Here is a 21906-nt window from a genome sequence, read left to right as displayed (position 1 = left end):
TTACTCTTTCCATGTCCAAACTCCTCTCTCTACCTTACATGAAAAATATACATACTTTAACAGAGCCGCAAAATATGGCATTGCAGGTCGTAAGTGGCCTCTGGGTCGCAGGTCCTACTAAATATCTACTGACTCTTGTCTTTTTTCTATGCTTTCTCACCAGTTTGTTTTGGTGCTCTATGGGCTAATGAATACATTTCAAACCTGTGAGGTTATTACTCCACTAACTCTACAAAAAAAAAGCATTTAAAGTACCACTCCAGTGTTGTTTTTTTTTTTATTTCACCGCCAGACTATGGGTAGCACGGTGGCTCAGTGGTTAGCACTGGAGCCTTGCAGCGCTAGGGTTCAAATCCCACCAAGGACAACATCTGAAAGGAGTTTGTATGTTCTCCTCATATTTGCGTGGCTTTCCTCCAGGGTCTCCTGTTTCCTCTCACACTCCAAAGACATACTGATAGGGATTCTAGATTGTGAGCCCCAGTGGGGACAGTGATTATAATGTCTGTAAAGCGCTGTGGAATTAATGGCGCTACATAAATGAGTTAAACAAATAAATAGACTAGTCAGTAATTTAAGTTCCCTGTCCCTAGTATTATACTTAACACCTGCCATCTTCTGCTATTCACAGCGCCGCTCCTTTCCTGCACCTTCATCTTGTGACCGCAACTTCTGACTGACTCGAAGTCAGAGGTAATGGTCACAAGCTCTCAATGTAAGTTTATGAGCTTCTCATTCTGGCCTCGTCCTGGGTCTAATAGACTGACATTGAGTAGTGACCTCCGGCTCGGCCAGCAAAGACTGAAGCGATCCGTCAGGTCATAAACTGCATGAGACTGACGAGAGCAGCACAGATAACAGGCAAAATATATACCAGGGGCAGGGAACTTACATTAGCACCGGAGTGGTGCCACTAAACAAAAAAGCTGAAGTGGCGCTTTAAAAGTTAGTCCCCTACAAATCCACTAACCATAAAATCTCGAATATTTTAGATTATATATAGGTGAAGAACATGACCCTGACTCTGGCTGCAGAGGTCACATACCTGATCCAGGTGGAAGTTGATCAGTAAATTTGGTATGCTTTGCTAAACTTTTATGATTTTCTGCATGCTTTTAGAGAATATTGGAAAGCCGTTTTAAGCATATAGATAGCAACTAAAGTTTTTTTTTTTACACATTTAAATAATTTTATTTCTCACCTCTTCTACAAGTGTAGATGTCTGGATAAAAGAGACACCAGACATCTCCCCAAGTATTAGAACGTCCTTGTAATTTTCCTTCTCAATAGTTGTTGGCTTCTTCTTCATGATGTAAACAGTTTTGCCTTTTACATTCACATTAATCTGAAAAGAAAAATCAACTTATTATGGTATCTAAAATATGCCAACAACACTAGGTGCCTTATGCTAAAATTATACTAAAAACTGTATTTCAGTTAAATTAATTATATTGTGCTTATGAGTGCAAAATAGAGATATTAGAATTTGAGCCCTAGAGAAAACCCTGTATCTGCCAGTGGAAATAAATAGAAAATATGGTCACATGGATGCAAGTTTGCGCAACGCTGCATGTGCATACTTGAAGTGACGGCAAGTTTGCAAATCACATACAAGTGGTTACGGGACAGCCGGCAAACTAAGTTGATGCTAAAAATGCTTATATTACACACTGTTTGGATTCAGGATTATACAGTGCCCAGAAAACCTCTTTAAGCAACTTCATAGTCTTCATTGAAAAGGTCTTAACTTGTTTCAGAATGTCTGTGAGTTCTTTATCTAGCTGGATGATCTGCAAAAATGTTACAAATCCTCAGGAGCTCCTGATCTCTCTCTCTGCTCTCCCTCTAACTTCTCTCAGTGTAAGGGTCTCGTTACATTTAGTGATGCACCAGCGATTCCGACAACGATACGACCCGTTGCATCGCTAAATGGTCACTAGTGAGTTGCCAAACAGGCAGATCTCACTAGTGATGCAGCAGCGGTTGGCGGTCGCTACTTACCTGTCACATGGCACCGATGATGACAACTTCCGCCTGCATCCATGTGTCTCTAGTCGGCGCCAGCAGGACGCCAACGAGGAGAAAATGGCCCAGGACGTTCGAGCGCGATCAGCGATATCCAGCGGGGGGGGTCTCGGCCGGTCGGAGGTACGTGGCACATGTAGCGAGGTCGCTAACGATGTCGCTGTTGCGTCACAAAGTCGGTGACGCTTTAACGATATCGCTAGCGATCTCGCTATGTGTAAAGGGGGCTTAATGTAGGATTAAAACTGGTGTAATCTACTGTTCACATATGGATCGCAATACATGGACTGACCAGGAGTTTCAAGATCCAAAAGAGCTGCATATGTGTCTATGAGGCTGTATGTTCAAATAAGGAAACCAATGGACAATCTGGTTTATAAATGGACCTGAAACTTAATCCACCTGAATGCAGCTTTATGGGCCGGCACACATAGCGAGATCGCTGATTTTGTGACGCATCAGCGATCTCGCTATGTGTGACATGTATCAGCGACCGGCCCCCCCGCTGGGTATCGCTGATTGTGCAGGATCGTCCTGGGCCATTTTTTGATTGTTGGTCTCCCGCTAGCCAGCACGCATCGCTGCGTGTGGCAGCGGGCGACCAACGATTAGCGAGCTCCCAGCGTTGTAAGCAGACGCTTAATTACCCGCTGTGTACCTTGGATACCAGTGTGCTCGCGCTGAGAGCTGGTATCCAAGGTAAATAACGGCACTTATTTACCCAATATTTACCTTGGATACCAGCTCCCAGCGCTAGCACGCTGGTATCCAAGGTACACAGCGGGTAACTAAGCGCCGCCAGCGCTTAGATACCCGATATTTACCTTAGATACCAGCGTCCTTGCTGATCCTGATCGCTGGTGAAGCTGACTGTTTGGCAGCTCATCATGTAGCGAGGCACCAGCGATCCTGACACAGTATCCTGACACAGATACAGTATAGCAGGAGGAAGGGGGTTGTACACACATATCCTTTGTGAAGAGGGAAGAAAGTGTCTATAGTCTGTGACGGCAGAGAAAACGAGTAAAACAATTACCCATTATAGATATGGCCTATTTAGAAGTGCCAATAATAAAACTAATGTATTAGCCCATCTAGAACAAAGCCCGCCTATCAGATGAAAGAGTAAAATGTTCATTCGTCAGGTTTGATGATTTTTCTATTGTTCTCAGCAGCACAGCATAACAAGATCATTATGAGAGAGTAGCATGTTTAATGACTTGTCTAAATAGGTTGAATCCACATTGTGTTGTCTTAGTATTTGATTCTTACCTCCCGAGTCAATAATACCCCTCCTTTAGGGGCAGCTGAAAACATTATCATGATTTGTTCTCTTTGATCAAAAAAATCCTTCAGCATCTGCTCATTCTGCTCGTCTTCTACAAACTTTATCCATCGATCTTCCTTAACTTTCAAAGTACTTTGAAGGCACCTCCCCAAATAGGATACTCTTTCATCTTCCCAGAAGGGAGGGACTGGAGGGTCTTCATCATCTATGTCCATTTTTGACTCGCCAAACCTTTATGTGATCACCTATGGAAATATAAAGATCACGCAATATTAGGAAAGGAAAAACCTCTGGTTTAACCCGGGTCTATCTCCTGCTCATTGCCAATTGAAACCTTTATTTAAAGTTACACTTATACATCTATGTATGTGTCTTCATGCTATGCTGCCCTTTTTTAATGGGTTGTCCAACCTGGAGGAATATTCAGCAAATACTGCAGCTTGTCGAAACCTAACAAGGTTTAACAGGCACACTGTTTGGATTCAACCAGATTCTTAGCTGTTTCTTTCAATGTTCTTGTCACGGGGTTACCGTGTCAGTGTGGAGCCAGAAGACCGCAGCTTCCGATTGCTCCTACTACAGCGCTGAGAAGAAACACTTCTTCATTTTAATGGTGTTTATTCCTTCTGGCAGAACAGGGGTTAATCAGCCATGTTGGAAATTTCTGTGCTCGCAGCTGAGTTCAGTTAGCAACTCCTTTCCCCTTTATAATCTGGGCTCTGTTGCAAATCCCTGTCAGAGCTAACATATGCTGCATGGCTTTCAGAGGGAGAGATGTTCATATGAGAAGGTGTGTTGGAGGAGTTATCTGTGACTGTTGCTTGATTTGTATTTGTGGTAATTCCAAATCCTCCTTTATTTTGGTTCATTCCTTATCTCCATGCCCTCATGCATTTCTCTGTTATATGTGAGTGAATATTTTGTATGCCTCGAGTTTTCTGTTAAAGGGAATCTGTCAGCTACCCTTTGGCATGCGATGAAAATGAGGTCAGTCCGGTCCGATGGGTTCTGTTCCCGATGTGTGCCGCCTCCCCATCCTTGCCCGCCGTCCGCAGGTTACTGCAGAATTGCAGTAGGTGTACGCCATTTTTTGCGCGTGTGCTAAGCATTCATAGCTAGCGCACGTGCAGTATGCTTTGCCCAACTGCGGGCAAAGCCGAAAAGCCGGACTGCGCATGCGCCGGTTAACTAAGCCCCGGAACACAGCAAAATACTTCCGGGGCTTAGTTAACCGGCGCATGCGCAGTCCGGCTTTGCTGGCAGTTGGGCAAAACATACTGTGCGTGCGCTAGCTATGAAGGCTTAGCGCACGTGCAAAAAATGGCGTACACCTACTCCAATTCTGCAATAACCTGCGGACGGCGGGCAAGGATGGGGAGGCGGCACACATCGGGAACACCGCCCATCGGACCGGACCAACCTCGTTTTCATCGCCCGCCAAAGGGTAGGTGACAAATTCCCTTTAACCCTTGTTTGTATTACCTTGTTTGTCGGGTTGGTGCACTGTGGTACACAGTATTGCCCCTCTTCCCTTTAAGAAAACAGATGGAGGGTTGACTCAGGAGATAAGACAAGGGTGGAGGCCCCGACATCTTCACCTTCAGAAGAAACCCAGGGAATAGGGCGAGCTAGGGTGCCCCCTAGTGTTAGAGACAGGGAAGGAACCCCTGATCCTGGGAACAGTTCTGTTCAGGGAAGAGGATGAGTATCTAGTGGGCACATGACCGCAATTACGAAAGTCATATAGTTGTGGTCAACCGCTAAAACTGGCTTGCTGAAAATAGTTAACTTTCACAGCACTTTACAGACATTTTCGTCACTATCCCCATTGGGGCTCAAAATCTAAATCAGTATGTCTTTGGAGTGTGGTAGGAAATGGGAGTACCAGGAAAAAGCCCACACAAACATGGGGAGAACACACAAATAATTCCTTGAATGATCATGCTGCCCACATATATAAAATGAGAACATAATTCCCTAAATATGATGAGTTTGGGTTATTGTAAACACTGCAATATTAAATGTATGAAGGGTTTTTTTTTTTCTTTAAGGTATTCTGTACAGGAAAAGGCCTTTTTTTACTCAGGTTTATAACAAAAAACTTACGAAAATAACAAAATATAATCCATTAAATAGGCCTGCCTTACCAAGTGGAGGTTTTTATGGCTACTATAGCACACTTTGATATATCTATGTTGTAGTGCTTCGCAAGGCCTAATAGGAGGCTTGAAAACAGATCTGGGGGCAACTGTTAGGTACCTGGCTAACAAAGCTACCCATCGGCACCCAGCAACTGTGTTGTGAGGTGGCCGACTGACAGAAGGAGCCTTGATACTGAACACTGTGTAGAGCCATTACAGTAATGTTTGTATAACATAGTACAATAAATACGTTGTGTTTGCTGGCATCGCAATACTCCTTTAATGTGTCTCAAATAATGATCAGCATGAATTAGTCTGGCAGCATCATAGCAGCCATGTATGTTTTACTCTAGATCATTGCTGTGCTTCAGAGAAAATATACCTTGAAATAGCCGTCACTGAAAGAGGTGACTAATCTAAATTAGGTCCCTGGCGACTTCATCATGCCCTGCTCCCCTAGACTGACAGGTCTGCCCCTATCTGTGTGTATGAGGAGCGGGTGTGGAGAAGGGATCTGCCCTTTGGACTAATAATCTTATTCACCTCGCCCCTAACGGTTTTTAAAAGTAGGTTTTCCCTGAAATGTCACTGAGTATAACATAAGGCTGCAACAATGCACCTGGAAGTCTAATTCTTGTAGCCTGTGGCATGGGCAGCTTCACGATTCCCCAATATTCCCCTTTGCCACCTCATTAAGAAAAAATGAAAATAGACAAAGCCCCCATAGGGTGTTATCCAGGTTAAAGGCGTTTTAAGTTGCTCACCTGATTTACTTGTGAGAATTACAACTCTTATTAAAACTTAGTAAGGTATCCAACTACTGTTGCTCTGCTGTTAGTTTTTTTATTTACTATGGCCTAAAAATGAACAAGCTGATAGTTGCTAGTTTCCTGACTGTTCTGCCTGGCACCTGCACAGTCACTGCCTGCTGCTGCTCAACCTTAACAGAGCAGCTTTTCCTCTTACGGACTGCTCTGTAGACATCATGCTGATTGACAACTGAATCCCCACATATAGGCCGATGTAACAGGCCAGATTAACCCCCCACCCAGAAAATACCCGGGGTATAATCTGGCCTGTTACACCGGGATCACACATGCGAGAAAAATCGGACAAGTCTCGCATGTCAATACCCGGCACTGCCGCCGGCACTCGGGAGGGGAGCGTGCAGCTCCATGTATTGCTATGCGGCTGCACGATCCGATCCGATTAACATGCGAGGCTCGAATGTGTGATCCCGGCCTTAGTCAGCGTTTCATCAACAGAGAAGAGAAGTCGTTGCTGTATCGACGTGACGCCAGCGGAGGCTGCTGAATCAGATGCAGAAGCGGTCTGAGACCACTCTGTACCGGCAGAAACTGCGCACAACAGGCAGATACGTAGCAACTACCTGCAGTTTAGTTTTTAAGGGATTGGAAAAAAAAAAAAAAAAAAAAAGCTTTGGTGAATTGAGCTTTTGCTGTAGAAATGCTGTTGAAACCATACATATTTGGAGGCAAACAAGAATTGTTCCTTTCCCCGGACCTCTGCACTCGCTGAAAGCCTACGTTAATCTTGAGACTTCAATTCAACAAGATGTGTATAACACAACTAACTAGAAGATGACTCCAGGGTAACGGCTGGGCGGGCCACGTGGGACATTCCAGCAGTATGCATGTAGCTATGATGCCATGCTCCCTGCCTCTCCCAGGACATGATCCTAGACCATGCTATGAACTAAATATACAACTCTGGTGCAGAACTGTATTACAGACACATGTACGAGCTGTGAGGCTGCATTCGGATGCTCATAAATAAAACTCCCTTAAAAACCATACAGTACATATCTCATGCTTTATTGAAGGGGTTGCCCGGCCTTATGCTACATTTCTGCAGTCACTCTGTGTGACTGCACACTTGCGAATCGTCACATTTTGCACACTGCGCGCCGTCAGGAATCTCCAGTGCTGGGAGTGGCAGGCGCAAGACCTTAAGTCTGTGAACTGCATACAGACAGTCACGTGCCGACTAGATGGAAGCGGCCTCACTCAATGCAAGTGTATTGAATGAGGCCTGGTGTAATCTAGACGTAATGTAGCTGGAATTATGGAAATCATATAAATCCGGTCACATGACCGCCCGACATCGGAGAATCCTGACAACACATGGGTATGTATGCAACCGATATCACCAGGAGAATTGGTGGCCGACAGGATATTTCTTATACTTTTTTTATCCAACAATGAGAACTATTCTTTGGCTGATGAAAGGGGATCCAGGGTGAATAACATCATTTTATCATGTACATGTGACTAACAGGACACATGGAAAGATGTGGTCAGGGTGAGACAACACTCCTAAAAGGTGCTCATTTGCTTTAAAGGGAACCTGTCACCCCCCCCCCCACTGGGCGGTTTTAACTAAAAGAGCCACCTTCAGCAGCACTAAGGCCTCTTTCACGCATCAGGTTTTCGCCATCAGGCGTGATCCGGCGCTTTTTACAGAAACCGGATCCGGCGAAATGCAATGCCGGATCCGGTTTCCCCCCCATTGACTTGCATTTGCGCCGGATCGCGCCGGATGGCCATGCGTTTCATCCGGTTTTCGCCGGATCCGGCAATGTGTCGCGATCCGGCGTCTGGAAAAAACGGCTACTGTAACGTTTTTTGTCTCCGGCGAAAAAGCCGGACCCGCCGGATCCGGCGCGTCCGGCTTTTTCACACAATGAAAGTCTATGAGCGCCGCAATGCGCCTGATCCGGCGTAAGCCGGATCCGGTTTTTTTGGTCTGAGCATGCTCAGTAGCTCTGCCCACAAGACATATATAAAAGCAAGACAGTGGGACCCACAGCCACACCCAACATGCCACCCAAGAAAGCAACCAAGCGCAGCAGGAGAAGGCAGGAGACCACTGCAGCACCATCAGCACCACCACCACCCCAAATGGAGCAGCAAATGGAACATGCTGAGGAGGGGAGTCCAGCAGCAGATGAGAGACGGTAATTATCAAATCCCCCATTCCTCCAAACTAGGGCCATGGAATATCAAGATATTCATTGGCCCTTTGTTTCTCTTTATTCAACAGCCGCCCAAGAGATGCAGCAGCAGCAGCAGCAGCAGCAGAAATGGCATCACTGGCAGCAGCAACAGCAGCAGCAATACCCACAGCCATGGAGTCTGGCCATCAACAGGACAGAACATCTTCTTCTGGGAGCGCTCCCTCGCATCGTCAGCGTTTGACGGTAAGTTTTTATTTCCAAAATCCATCATCTCTGTAATATGTCTATTCATTGCCTTTTATTTCAAAACAGGAATCACAAGATGAAGAGGAGCTCCCAGAAGAAGAAGGAAGGGGTGGACAGACACCTGGAGTGGGCTCACAATTGGTAAGTTTTTTGCATCAAACGCAGAAACACAACATCACACTACACACAACACATAGAAAACAATGTTCTGCAGACCACACACAGCAAACAAATGCCTACATCCAAAGACATAACATTTTTTGTTTTCTTCTCTAGTCTTCCCAATCTGGTGCTCGGCCAAGAGGTCCTCGCAGTGCCTCCCAGGGTCGTCGGCGACAGCAACGCGGCGGTCACCAGCGTGTAAGTATAAATATTTTTGCTTTGTTTTTTTGCACTTTTTATTTCATTTCTTTTGTGGAGGCTAATTATGTTATTTTTGTCTTTTTCTTTAACAGCCTTCACAGCGTGCTCCCGACTCTGACGGTAAGGATGGAGGACTCGATGTGGACCACCTCATCGATCTCGTCAGAGAAAGGGAGCCGCTCTGGAATATGGCTGACCGCCGCCACGCTGACCTTATCGTTACCCGACGACTCTGGGAGGAAATCTGTTCGCTCCTTGTGGGCCGCTGGGAGGACCTCGATGTTCGGGCCCAGATTAAAGAGTGTAAGTATATACAGTACCGGTTGCTTGATGTAAACCAGTGTTTCCCGAACTCCAGTCCTCGTGGTCCCCACGGATCATGTGTTCAGGATTTCTATTTACTATGGAAATCCTGAAAACATGACCCCTGGGGACCATGAGGACTGGAGTTTGTGAAACACTGATGTTGTATACTAACCACTCCTTTCTCGTTTCAGGGAACAGAATTGTGAATCGGTGGCGGTCTGTGAGGGATCGTTTCAAGAAGGAGTTCAATAAAGAGATGCGGGCCCCGAGTGGATCTGGAGGACGCAGGAGCAAGTACAAGTACGCACAAGCCCTGTCGTTCCTCCGGGAAACAATGGTCACTAGAAGGTAAATATTACACACCACATGTGAAAAAAAATGTTAGATGTAACTTTTTTTTTTCAGCCAGGGCCATACCATGTCAGTATTTTAATTGTTTTTTTTTCTCTTTATTCCACAGCACGGTGAGCAGCACTCGGGAGCCTGCACGATTGGACCCTTCTGAGGCGATCCCTGAGGAGACCGGCACCGAGGGACACTTCGACCGCCCCGGTACATCTGCACCTTCCCAGCCTTCCCACACATTCGACCCATCTGTCCCATCCACCAGCACAGGAGCATCGTGGCCGCCTACATTACATGAAGCTGCTGGTGAGGAGATCGCTTTCCCTTTACCCCACCCTTCTGCCCCTGCCACCTCTAGTACACCTGCGAGTACTGGGCGGCAGCGGCAGAGGGGTCAGGAAAAGAGTTATGCGCAAGAGTTCTTGCATCTGAATGCATCTTTCCAGAACTGTCTAAAAGTCTTGTCAGAGCAAATCTCCGCAGGCTTTCAGCAGATCAACTCCAGCATTCTGGAGGTGAAGACACTTCTGCAAACCATGCATTCAGAAGCAAGATCTTCGCCAAACCACACCTTTTTCAGGTCTGTTGTGGAGCGCATGGCAACACTATCTCCTACCCAGCAGATGCATGTAATGCATTCGTGCCACGGTGCTCTACAGCAGGTTACCTCCCAACCTCCACCTCCCACCACTGTAGTTCCTCCACCTGCACCCCCTCCAGCCACTTTCCATCCTCCCCCTCCTATTACATCTGCACCCCCTCCAGCCACTTTCCATCCTCCCCCTCCTATTACATCTGCACCCCCTCCAGCCACTTTCCATCCTCCCCCTCCTATTACATACCAGCAACCTCCCCAGTACCAGCAACCTCCCCAGTACCAGACATCTCCCCACTTCCAGCAACCTGTCCCGTACCAAACTCCTTCCCCGTACCAAACTCCTTCCCCGTACCAAACTCCTTCCCCATACAACTTTCCATCAACATCATCTGCTCCTACAGTCCCTGCCCAACCCTCCACTCCACCGCCCACCACCTCTTCTGCCTCCCACATGTCCACCCATTCTGTAGCTTTTTCCACACCTTCACCTCTGACTGTTCCTTCCCCACCACGATCCCAGTCCTCTCTCCACACACCCAGTGTCGAAGTGTCCCGCAGCCCCTCCAGCAGTATTTCCACCCCACACTACACAGATTTGTAATGTGTGTTTTTTAATAAAAATGCCCATTGGGTTTAAAACCTTTATTAAAAAAGTTTTTTGCACTTTAAAAACATTTTACAAAAAAAAAAAAAAATTTTAAATAAAAGTTAAATTATCGTTTCACAATGGTTGTCTGTCATTTCTTTCTGCGGCGAACTATGTTTAAAAAAAAGGTTAAATACAGGGTATTTCAAAGGTAAAAAGGTATTCAAAACCAGGTATATAACTGTGGGTAAATTTTAGCTTTTTGCCACAGTTGTGTTCCTGGTTGTGTTTGAAGCAAAGTATTTCACCTAAAAAGTTGTGTTTATTGTTGGTGATTTCCTACCAATGTACACAACTTTTGTTAAAAGGTGAAATACTTTGCATAAAACACAACCAGGTACACACCTGTGGCCTAAAGCTAAAAATAGTAAGACCATGACAAGATAGCCAACTTTGGTTGGCAAAGGTATATACTGTTGGTCCAGAAGGTACACAAGTTTGGTTAGGGCACAAATCTTTCACACTCTGTCATCCTGCCAGTGTACTCTGCCTTGAGGTGACATAAAGTATAGTGCAAAATTGTCCCTCATTACTGAAACCGTCACAGAACTTCTAGTGGTAATATTTCCAATGACAACATCCATCTTCGCCAGTAACTTGCTCTTCTCTCCAACCTGCACTTTCTTCTCTACAACCTGTCAAAGAAGGGCTGTAGGAACATGCTATATATAGTTTTCCAGTAGCCAATCCCGTTCGGAAGGCCACAAGGGTCAATTTTAAAAACCGGATCCGGCGTAATCCGTCGAAAAACGGATAGAAAAACGGATGAACCGGATGAGACGGATCCGGTTTTGTCTGTCAAGAACAAGACGGATCCGGCAGAAAACCGGATCCGGCACATCAGGTTTTACAAAACATTTGCCGGATCCGGCATTCCGGCACGACGCCGGATCGCGCCTGACGCCGAAAACCTGATGTGTGAAAGTAGCCTAAGGCTGCATTCTGTTACCACCAGTAACGCCGAAATATTAACTTTTATAAATAGGTCCTCATACCTGTATTTAGTCCCATAAGTTTGGAATCTCCCCCTGAAGCAGCCACCTCCCTGCCGTCAATCATGTCTCTGTAGCGTCTGTGCCCCGCCCTCCCATAGCCGTCCATCATGCCCCTGCTCTGCCGTCTGGGCCCCGCCTCCCATAGCCGTCCATCATGCCCCTGCTCTGCTTCTGTCCCCACCTCCTATGCCGGCGCCTGCTCTGTGAAAACAATTCTCAGGCATGCGCAGTGCGCGCTGCCCGTGAACTGACATCAGGCGATCACGCCTGCGTGTTGCGGAGGCCCCAGCCCAGTAGTGTGAATACATCATAACACACACACTGCGGGAAAGGATCTGGGGCCTCCACAACACGCAGGCATGATCGCCTGATGTCAGTTCAAGGGCAGCGCGCACTGCGCATGCCCGAGAATTGTTTTCACAGAGCAGGCGCAGTCATAGGAGACTGAAGGAGGCAGGGACAGAAGCAGAGCAGGGGCATGATGGACAGCTATGGGAGGCGGGGCCCAGATGCTACAGAGACATGATTGACGGCGGGGAGGCGGCTGCTTCAGGGGGAGACTCCATACCTATGGGACTAAATACAGGTATGAGGACCTATTTATAAAAGTTAATATTTTGGCGTTTGGGGATCAGAAACAGAAGAGCCACCTTCACAGAGTGCAGCCTTAGTGCTGCTGAAGGTGGCTCTTTTAGTTTAAAACCGCCCGGGGGGGGGGTGACAGATTCCCTTTAAGGAGTAGTTTCACCAAGTGCTCTTTCACACATCAGTTACTTTAGGATGTATACAATCTCGTATATTTACAAATACATCACACACCCGTTACAATCAATGAACCCATCCATATATCCTTTTTATTTTGTGGACCGATTGTCCGCAAAATAAATAAACAAGGCATTTGTGCTGCAGATGTCAATAGCCCCATGAAAAAAAATAACGGATGGATGTAATCCATGTGTTGCATGTATTTTTACTATTTAAAGGGAATCTGTCACCCCATTTTTGCTGTATGAGCTGCGGCCAACGCCATCAGGGGCTTATCTACAGCATTCTGATAACAAAAACACGTTAGAATATACTCACCGGGGGGCGGAGTCGGGTGAAGTGGGTGTCGCGGTCCGGCACCTCCCATCTTGTAGCGATGACGTCCTCCTCCTTGCTTCTCCCTCGGCTCCTGCGCAGGCATACTTAATCTGCCCTGTTGAGGGCAAAGTAACATACTGCAGTGCGTAGGCACCGAGAAAGGTCAGAGAGGTCCGGCGCCTGCCCACTGCAGTACTCTGCTCTGCCCTCAACAGGGCAGATAAAGTACGCCTGCACAGGAGCCGAGGGAGAAGCAAGGAGGAGGACATCATCGTATGAAGATGGGAGGCGCCGGACGGGACGGCGACACGCATCGGACCGAATGCTGGAGCGAATATAATATAACTCTTTATCCCTATCTTTCAGGTTACATCAGGGGCTTATCTACAACATTACAGAATGCTGTAGATAAGCCCCTGATGGCGGTGGCCGCAGCTGATAGGGCTAAAATGGGGTGACAGACTCCCTTTAAAAGGAGTTATCTGGGACTATTTTTTTTTAATAGGACAAAGAATTCACAGGCAAGTGATTGATAGTTAGCCATCTGCTTGTTGTGCTGGGGCCCATCTTTCATAGAATCATAGAGTTGGAAGGGACCTCCTGGGCCATCTGGTCCAACCCCCTGCTCAAAGTAGGATTCGCTAAATCATCCCAGACAGATGTCTGTCCAGCCTCTGTTTGAAGACTTCAATTGAAGGAGAACTCACCACTTTTCATGGCAGCCTGTTCCAATCATTGATCACTTCAACAATCAAAAAGTTTTTTCTAATATCTAATCTGTGTCTCCTCCCATTCAGTTTCATCCCATTGCTTCTAGTCTTTCCTTGTGCAAATGAGAATAATGATGATCCTTCTGCAATGTGACAGCCCTTGAGATATTTGTAGACAGTTATTAAGTCTCCTCTCAGTCTTCTCTTTTGCAGGCTAAACATTCCCAAATCCTGCAACCTTTCCTCATAAGACAGGGTTTGCAGACCGGTCACCATTCTAGTCGCTCTTTTCTGAACTTGCTCCAGTTTGTTCATGTCTTTTTTAAAATGTGGCGCCCAAAACTGGACATAGTATTCCAGATGAGGCCTGACCAAAGAGGAGTAGAGGGAGATAATGACTTCACGTGATTTAGACTGTATGCTTCTGTTAATACATCCTAGAATTGCATTTGCCTTTTTTGCTGCTGCATCACACTGTTGACTCATATTCAGTCTGTGATCTATTAGTATACCCAAGTCTTTTTCACATGTGCTGTTGCTTAGCCCTATTCCCCCAATTCTGTATATGCTTTTTTCATTTTTTATTGCCCAGATGTAGTACTTTTTCCCTGTTAAAAACCATTCTGTTAGTTGATGCCCACTGCTCCAGTTTATTTAAATCTTTTTGAATCTTCTCTCTCTCTTCTCTAGTATTAGCTATCCCTCCTAGCTTTGTGTCATCAGCAAATTTAATCAGTTTACCCTCAATTCCTTCATCTAAATCGTTGATAAAGATGTTGAACAATACAGGGCCCAGGACAGAGCCCTGTGGTACCCTACTTGAGACTTTCTTCCAACTGGATGTGCAGCCATTTATGACCACTCTTTGGGTCCGATCACTAAGCCAGTAATGAATCCACCTAACAGTTGCCTTGTCCATTCCATACTTAAGTCATTTTTTCAATAAGGATTGTGTGAGATACTTTGTCAAATGCTTTGCTGAAGTCCTGGCTAGGAGTAGTCACCAACCGCTTCTGCCGGTGATTCAGAAGCTTCCGCCGACGTCCCATTGACAGAGCAGCATCTTCTGCTCTGCTCTGTTGATGTGGCCGTCACTGCTGACGTCATGCTGATTGACAGCCGGTTTCCTGCTGAATAACTATGGCGAGCTGACTGTCTATCAACAAAATGTCTACAGTAACACCTCGCTGACAGAGCAGCCTGGAAGGAACAGAGCTTCTCTGTGGACGTGGAGCAGCTAAATCGCTGGCAGGAACGGTCAATGATCACTCTGTGCCAGTACCGATAGTTAGCAACTATCTGCCCATCAGTCCTTAGCCCCATGGAAAAAAAATAGTCCTGGATGTAGGGAACTTGGTTTTACATAGGGATGTAGTAGTATGGCTGTTTTGTAGAGGTCCTATGTGCCACTCAAGAGAAGTCTGGCATTGAACCCATATGCGAATCAGGGTGAAACTGTATGGGAGGGTGACACTTAACATTGAAGCCATCCAAGTGCATTGACACGCCTCCAATGCACTTTCATGCTGATTTGAATATAGGTTGTTTTTTTTTGGTGGGGGGGTGGTTGACACGAGCATATATAGCCATACATCTAATTCCATTTGTAACATAGAATAAATAACATGCTGAAAAGCTCCCTAAACCATTGCATTCTATGGGTGACAGATTCCAATCACAGCATTCAGAATAATATAAGTAATACATCCAGAGTCACCTTCCTTCCATGTCGTTTGGCACTGCACAAATGCACATGGAGACATTTATATTTTACAACAAAAAATCCAGAGTCGATTATTCTTGAGGAGCAGCATTATTTCATGCTCATTTGCACTTTCCGATTGTGAATGTTTCTGAACAAAAACAGATACCATAGTCAAAAATCTGAACATTATAGAACAAAGGTACGAAAGTGAAAATTTCACAAATCCAAAAATAAGAAATATGAAAGACTTCATGCAGGTGGGAAGTCACAAGCAGCGAAGCCCTCGTTTGTCACAACTGCGACCGTTTAGCCCCAGCCTAATATAGCTACATGGCATTGAATGGATTCCTATGAGGTCCCTACTGCGGCTTCAAAAATGCTTCCAAACCTGATCGATTTTCTGTCGCTGGTCACAAGCGATTCCTTTGCCATAGGCTTCAATGCAACTCCTTTGCCATAGGCTTCAATGCGACTTGTCTGCGATTTGGAGGTTTTATTTCCAGCAAAATCACAGCTCTAAAACAGTCACGGCAGGAAGTTGCACAAATATTTCAGAATTCCTGATGGGCTTATTTAATCATTTTTGTATGTTTTAGGTTTCATTAACCCTTCACTACATATGATGTACAGATATTATGTCATGTCCAAGACTTTGATGTGAGCTTGCACATCATCTGCCTGTAAGGGTACGTTCCCACGGTCAGTAAACACTGCAGGTTGGCCGCTGTATATATCCGCAGCGTCCAGATGTTACATCATAGTGGATGAGATTTCAAGAAATCCCAAGTCCACTATGCGTCCTGAGATGCCTGTGGATCACCCGCAGAGACGGACATGCGGTGCGTCTTTCCAGACCACAGCATGTCAATTTATCTTGCGGAGACGCGAACCTCCACAACATAACTGTCACCCGTACAATGTATTGGACGCGGTGATTCCGCACAGTTCAGTGATCACATGTGGAATCACCTGCGTTCAAAAGCCGGCAGCGCTCTGGACGCAGCAATGTTCTGCGTCCAAAGCGCTGCCCTTTCCCGACGGTCGGCGCATACCCTAACAGCCGCGGGTGGAGCGGAGATCCGCCTGTGGCTGTTCACCTGTTAAATGCCAAGGTCAATCTCTGACAGCTGCATTTCGCACGCGCTGCCAGGGCAGTGGGTCTTTCCACATGCCCATCAGCATGCCCGGGATGTGATCATGGGTGCGCTGATGGGTTAGCATAACAGATTGGGGACTGCTGAAGACCCCTGTGCTTGTCATTACTATACTCCTGGGAAAGCTTGGGTCAAGCTGCCGTTCATAGGAGATCGTGATTTCAGCTATACGGAGTAGTGCTGATGCACTGTTATGTATTGTACAAGCGATTGGATGATTATAGCTTCAAGTTCCCAAAGGGGACTATTAAATGCAGTTAAAAAAAAAATCATTTTTGTTTTTTTTTCAAACACAAAAGTTCAAATCCCCCTTTCAGCCCCATTAAAAAGAAAATAAAAAAAATACAAAACTATAAAACAAAAAACACAGACACATATACATATTATATTTGGTATCGCCGTGTTCAGAAAAGTCCGATCTATCAAAGTATAAACTAAATTAATCTGATTGGTAAACAGAGTAACAAGAAAAAAAATGCAATAAGAGACAGTCAAAACTTTGTATCATCCGCAACATGGTATCAGTAAAAATATCAGCTCAGGGTGTAAAATATAAGCTCTCACCCAGCCCCAAACGCTGAAAAATTAAAAAGTTATGGGTCTCAGAACATGGCGACAAAAGCAAAAAAAAAATCAAAACCTATCCCTATTTGGTATCAGTGTACTCGTACTGACCTGGCGAATCATAATGGCCGCTCAGTTTTACCATATAGCGAACATGATAAATAAAAAAATCAAAAAAACAGTTGTGGAATTTTTTTTTTTTTCCCCCATTTTAATGCACTTGAATTTTTTCCCCCACTTTCCAGTGCATCCCCACGATAAACTGAACGGTGTCATTAAAGAGGACAACCTGTCCTGCGGAAAAAAAACAACAACCCCTTATAGGATTATGTGGATGGAAAAGTAAAAAAGAGATCTTGGAAGAAGGAGGAGGAAGTAAACAACAACTGGAAATAACCCGGTCATGAAGGGGGTTAAAGATTTTGCACCCATTTGCCTTCTGTAGCCTCCATTGCTGGCTGCAGAATGGGGTAACTGAGAAACCATCAGTGAGCGCATTCTGATGGTCCAATGGGAAAGTTTTTGTTTTTTTTCCTGAACTTCTTTCATCTGATTTATAACCACAGAACACAACAAAGTGACAGGTTCAGGGAAACAAACAGCTGGGAATAGCAGGATGCCGATACATTGTTAATGAAACCAAATTGCAAAAAATGATGTTTAGCCTCAAATAGCTGCAAAGAAAAAAAACGCTCCCTGAGGTGGAAACAATCCCAGTAGCTCAGGTGCGGCGGCATATGCCGTAAGGTCACATTCACCGCATGCAATGACCCGAGAAACAGGGTCAGACTATCACCCCGACTCTGAGGTGCCCTGTAGTCCCCCATAGTGAGCTGCCCGCCCCCTCAGGCTCACCTGCAGTGCTCTACTCCGCTGAGTACATGACTCTGCTGCTCCTTATCTCCCTGTAATAATCCCCTAACGTCCCCAATTACCGAGGCGTGCCCGGGCTGAGGCGCAGCGGCCCCGTCTCCCTGGGACACACATTGCTGGGACTCCAAGCAGTAAACATCCCCGCCCGCCCGGCTCCATCACACGCCGCAGCCTGGCCTGTGTGCACACGGGCAATGTTTGCTCCCAGGAAGGTGCGGCGCCGGCACAAAGCAGGAGGAAGCTCCATCGCTCCACAGCATTCATTACACTATAGGCACTCGCTGATAATCACTAGGCTTATTCACCAGTCACTTGTCCCCCGGGTGCCCCGGACACAGCCGGGCTCTGCCCCGACAATGGGCCTAAAGGCAAACACCGCACTGCGCCACGTTTCGTGGTAATATATATATATATATGGTTGTTAACATTCTGCTCCGATTATTTGGGTCTTTGCTGTAATTTTTATGTTTCCTAGGTTATGTATTTTGCTGTAGATTTCATGCAGATTTTTTTATGTTTTTTAAAGGCTGGAATTCTGTACTCTAAGCACCACTTTGTGTTTTTTTTTTTTGGTTTTTTTTGTGAAGTGGTGCTTCTAACCTAAGGTCCCTGCCCTGCTCCTATACTCCCTGCTGCCGTCTCCACCTTTTTTCAGCACAATCTTGTGACTGCGGGAAGTGAAGAGTAACAGAAACCCTCTATCAGGCCACATTCAGTGTTTCACCTCAGTATGTGTGAGTAATCAGAGGAAAAGTGTACTAGAGACACATCACCTCATAGACTTGCGGTCAGTGTTTTGGATCAGTGTGTTATCAGTATTTGATCAGTATTTGTATGCCAAAACCAGGAATGTCTCCAAAATAAGGAACAGGAGTCAGTCTTTCAATTATATTTTTTTCTCGGTAGGTTCCATTCCTGGCTTTGGCATACAAACACTGATGCAAAATACTGACCAAATACTGACGTGTGAATGAGCCTTCATCAGTGTTTTAGATCAGTGTGTCATCAGTGCATGGGCGGACATACCACCGGTTTATCCGGTGCATTGCCCGGGGGCCCAGAGGCTCGAGTGGACCCCTGCAGGGCAGCTAATGATGAGGGCAATCTGGCCGGTTTCTCCAGGCCCGAGGCTCCGGGGGGCCCCTGGCCAGATTGCCCTCATGTGTAGTGGTGGGCAGGGAGAGATCCCAACAGCTCCGCTGCCTGCAAGAGAAAACAGCAGGAGCGGAGCTGCAATGATCCTTCTTGTCCGGCGCCAGCGATTCCTGTGTCTCTCTGACACAGAGAGAAGCGCGCCGCTGAATGACGTCATCATTCAGCGGCACGGCTGCAGTGCCAGAGAGACACAGGAAGCAGCCAGAGGGCAGAGGCAGTGATGCTGCGGAGCGGACATCATGTGAGGTACTGTCCTGCCTGTCACTGCTGCTGTATGCGTGTGTGACTGTATGTGTGTGTATGTACTGTATGTAGTGTGATGGGGAGTGATGGGTGAAGGCAATGAGTTAGTATGTGTGTGGAGTGGATGTGTGTATGTATGTGTCGAGTGTATGTGTGTATCAATGTGTGTGTTGGTGGAGAAGGCCATGATGGAGGTGATGGGAAGAAGGCCATGATGGAGGTGATGGGAAGAAGGCCTTGATGGAGGTGATGGAAAGAAGGCCTTGATGGAGGTGATGGAAAGAAGGCCTTGATGGAGGTGATGGAAAGAAGGCCTTGATGGAGGTGATGGAAAGAAGGCCTTGATGGAGGTGATGGAAAGAAGGCCTTGATGGAGGTGATGGGGAGAAGGCCTTGATGGAGGTGATGGGGAGAAGGCCTTGATGGAGGTGATGGGGAGAAGGCCATGATGGAGGTGATGGAAAGAAGGCCGTGATGGAGGTGATGGGGAGAAGGCCGTGATGGAGGTGATGGGGAGAAGGCCGTGATGGAGGTGATGGGGAGAAGGCCGTGATGGAGGTGATGGGGAGAAGGCCGTGATGGGGATGCTGGGGGAAGAGGAAATGATGGAAGTGGTGGAAAGGGCAATGATGGGGTGGGGGAGAAGGCAATGATGGTGGTAGTGGAAAAGACAATGATAGGAGTGATGGGGAAGGAGACATTGATGGAGGTGGTGGAAAGGGCAATGATGGGGAGGCAGGGGAGAAGGCAATGATGGAGGTGGTGGAAAGGGCAATGATGGGGTGGCAGGGGAGAAGGCAATCATATAGATGGGAAAGAGAGCAATGATGGAGTGGGGGAGAGGACAATAATGGGATGCGGGGAGAGGAGGACTATGAGGGGTTTAGGGGATTGGGATGGGAGGAAGGGGGACTTATAATGGACTTAGGAACAGGGGAGGTGGAGGAAGACATTATTATCGCTTATTATGTCTAACACAGTCCCTTAGTATATAGTATTCTCACTTATTATGTATAACACAGTCCCTTAGCATATAGTGTACTCACTAATTCTGTATAACACCATCCTTAGTTACATAGTTTCCTCTTTTATTATGTATAACACCATCCCTTATTATGTACCATCCTCTCTAGTTATATATGGTGCCGTCCCTTATTATATAGCTTCCTCTGCTTTTATGTACAGTGCTGTCTCTTATATAGTGTATTCTTTTTAATTTTGATATTAACACTGCCCTCTTTTATTACAAAGTCCCCTCTCTTTTTAGATATAAAATGACTGCTGATGGAGGAGCCGGTGACCAGACTACCAGTCCATTATCTCCTCCATTAGAAAGGAAGCTTTCCTAGCCATCATTGCATTATACAGCTAACAAGACAGGACAGTATGTAATAAAAAAACAGGGCTCTATATAATCCAGTATGTAGGGAACGGTGCTGTACATAGCAAGAGAGGGCACTGCATAATAAGGGACGGCAATATACATAATAAAGGAGACTATGTAATATATGCATGTATGTGTGCTTTGTCGCCATAAAAGGAAGGGGGCCCAGACACATTTCTTGCACAGGGGCCCCAAGCTGTCAGTGTTCGCCCCGCCATCAGTGTTTTGGATCAGTATGCCATCAGCGTTTTGGATCCGTGTGTCATCAGTGTGCCATCAGTATTTTGGATCACTGCGTGATCTGTGTGCCATCAGTATTTTGGATCAGTGTGCGATCAATGTGCCATCAGTGTTTTGGCTGAGTGTGTTCCGTGTGCCATCAGTCTTTTGGATCAGTGTGTCATCAGTATTTTGGATCAGTGTGCGATCAGTGTGCCATTGGTGTTTAGGATCTTCTGTTTAAGGCCGGTTTCACACGTCCTGATATTTCCAGTACTGGAAAAACCGTTACCAGAGATGTCTGTGTGTTGATTTGTCACATCTATGTGGCATCCGTGTGTGATCCGTGTGCTGTCCGTGTGTCCATGTATTGAAACAATTTTAAAACGCATGCAAACGGCACACGGACGCCATCCGTGTGCGGTACGTGTTTACACGGACCCTTTGACTTGTATGGGTCCGTGTGATCCATGCTGTCGCTCAAAAATGGACATGTCAGCGTGTTTTGGAACACAGACACACGGTCCGTGAAAACACGCTGACATGTACATAGACCCATTCATTTGAATGGATCTACGAGTGTCAGTGTCTCAGGTACGTGAGAAAACTGTCACCACACGTACCGGAGACACTGATGTGTGAAACCGGCCTACCGATGCATAAGCTGACCTGTGGTGCAGGTTTAGGAGCCGCAGCATGTCAGTTATCTGTAGCGGAGATGCTAGTGTCCCCAACAGATATTTCCACAATAGATATTTATTGGATGCGGTAAATTCACACGGTTCAGTGAACATATGCGGATTTACCTGCATGATCAGAACGAAGAGTTTTGGATGCAGCGAAAATACGGTGTGTCCAAAGCGCTGCTATTTCCTCACCGTGGGCA

At 46.2% G+C, this 21906-nt stretch overlaps 1 protein-coding gene across 1 annotated transcript in view; it reads right to left on the bottom strand.

The window, feature by feature from the left end:
* Nucleotides 1-18286, bottom strand: part of DNAH11 (dynein axonemal heavy chain 11) — a 395178-nt gene extending 376892 nt beyond the window's left edge. Inside the window, exons 1-3 of the mRNA XM_073581471.1 lie at nucleotides 18002-18286; nucleotides 3298-3558; nucleotides 1202-1345 (exon numbers count right to left, since the gene is read on the bottom strand). Coding sequence (XP_073437572.1) covers nucleotides 1202-1345; nucleotides 3298-3528 — 375 coding nt within the window. The 5' untranslated portion in view covers nucleotides 3529-3558; nucleotides 18002-18286. The remainder of the gene's footprint in view (nucleotides 1-1201; nucleotides 1346-3297; nucleotides 3559-18001) is intronic.
* Nucleotides 18287-21906: the final 3620 nt, after the last annotated feature.

The sequence above is a fragment of the Dendrobates tinctorius genome, unplaced genomic scaffold (genome assembly GCF_039654945.1).
Source record: "Dendrobates tinctorius isolate UK_male_01 unplaced genomic scaffold, ASM3965494v1 ptg000070l, whole genome shotgun sequence".
Lineage (NCBI taxonomy): Eukaryota > Metazoa > Chordata > Amphibia > Anura > Dendrobatidae > Dendrobates > Dendrobates tinctorius.
The sequence above is the reverse complement of the archived record's forward strand: the minus strand, read 5'-3'. Positions and strand labels throughout refer to the sequence as shown.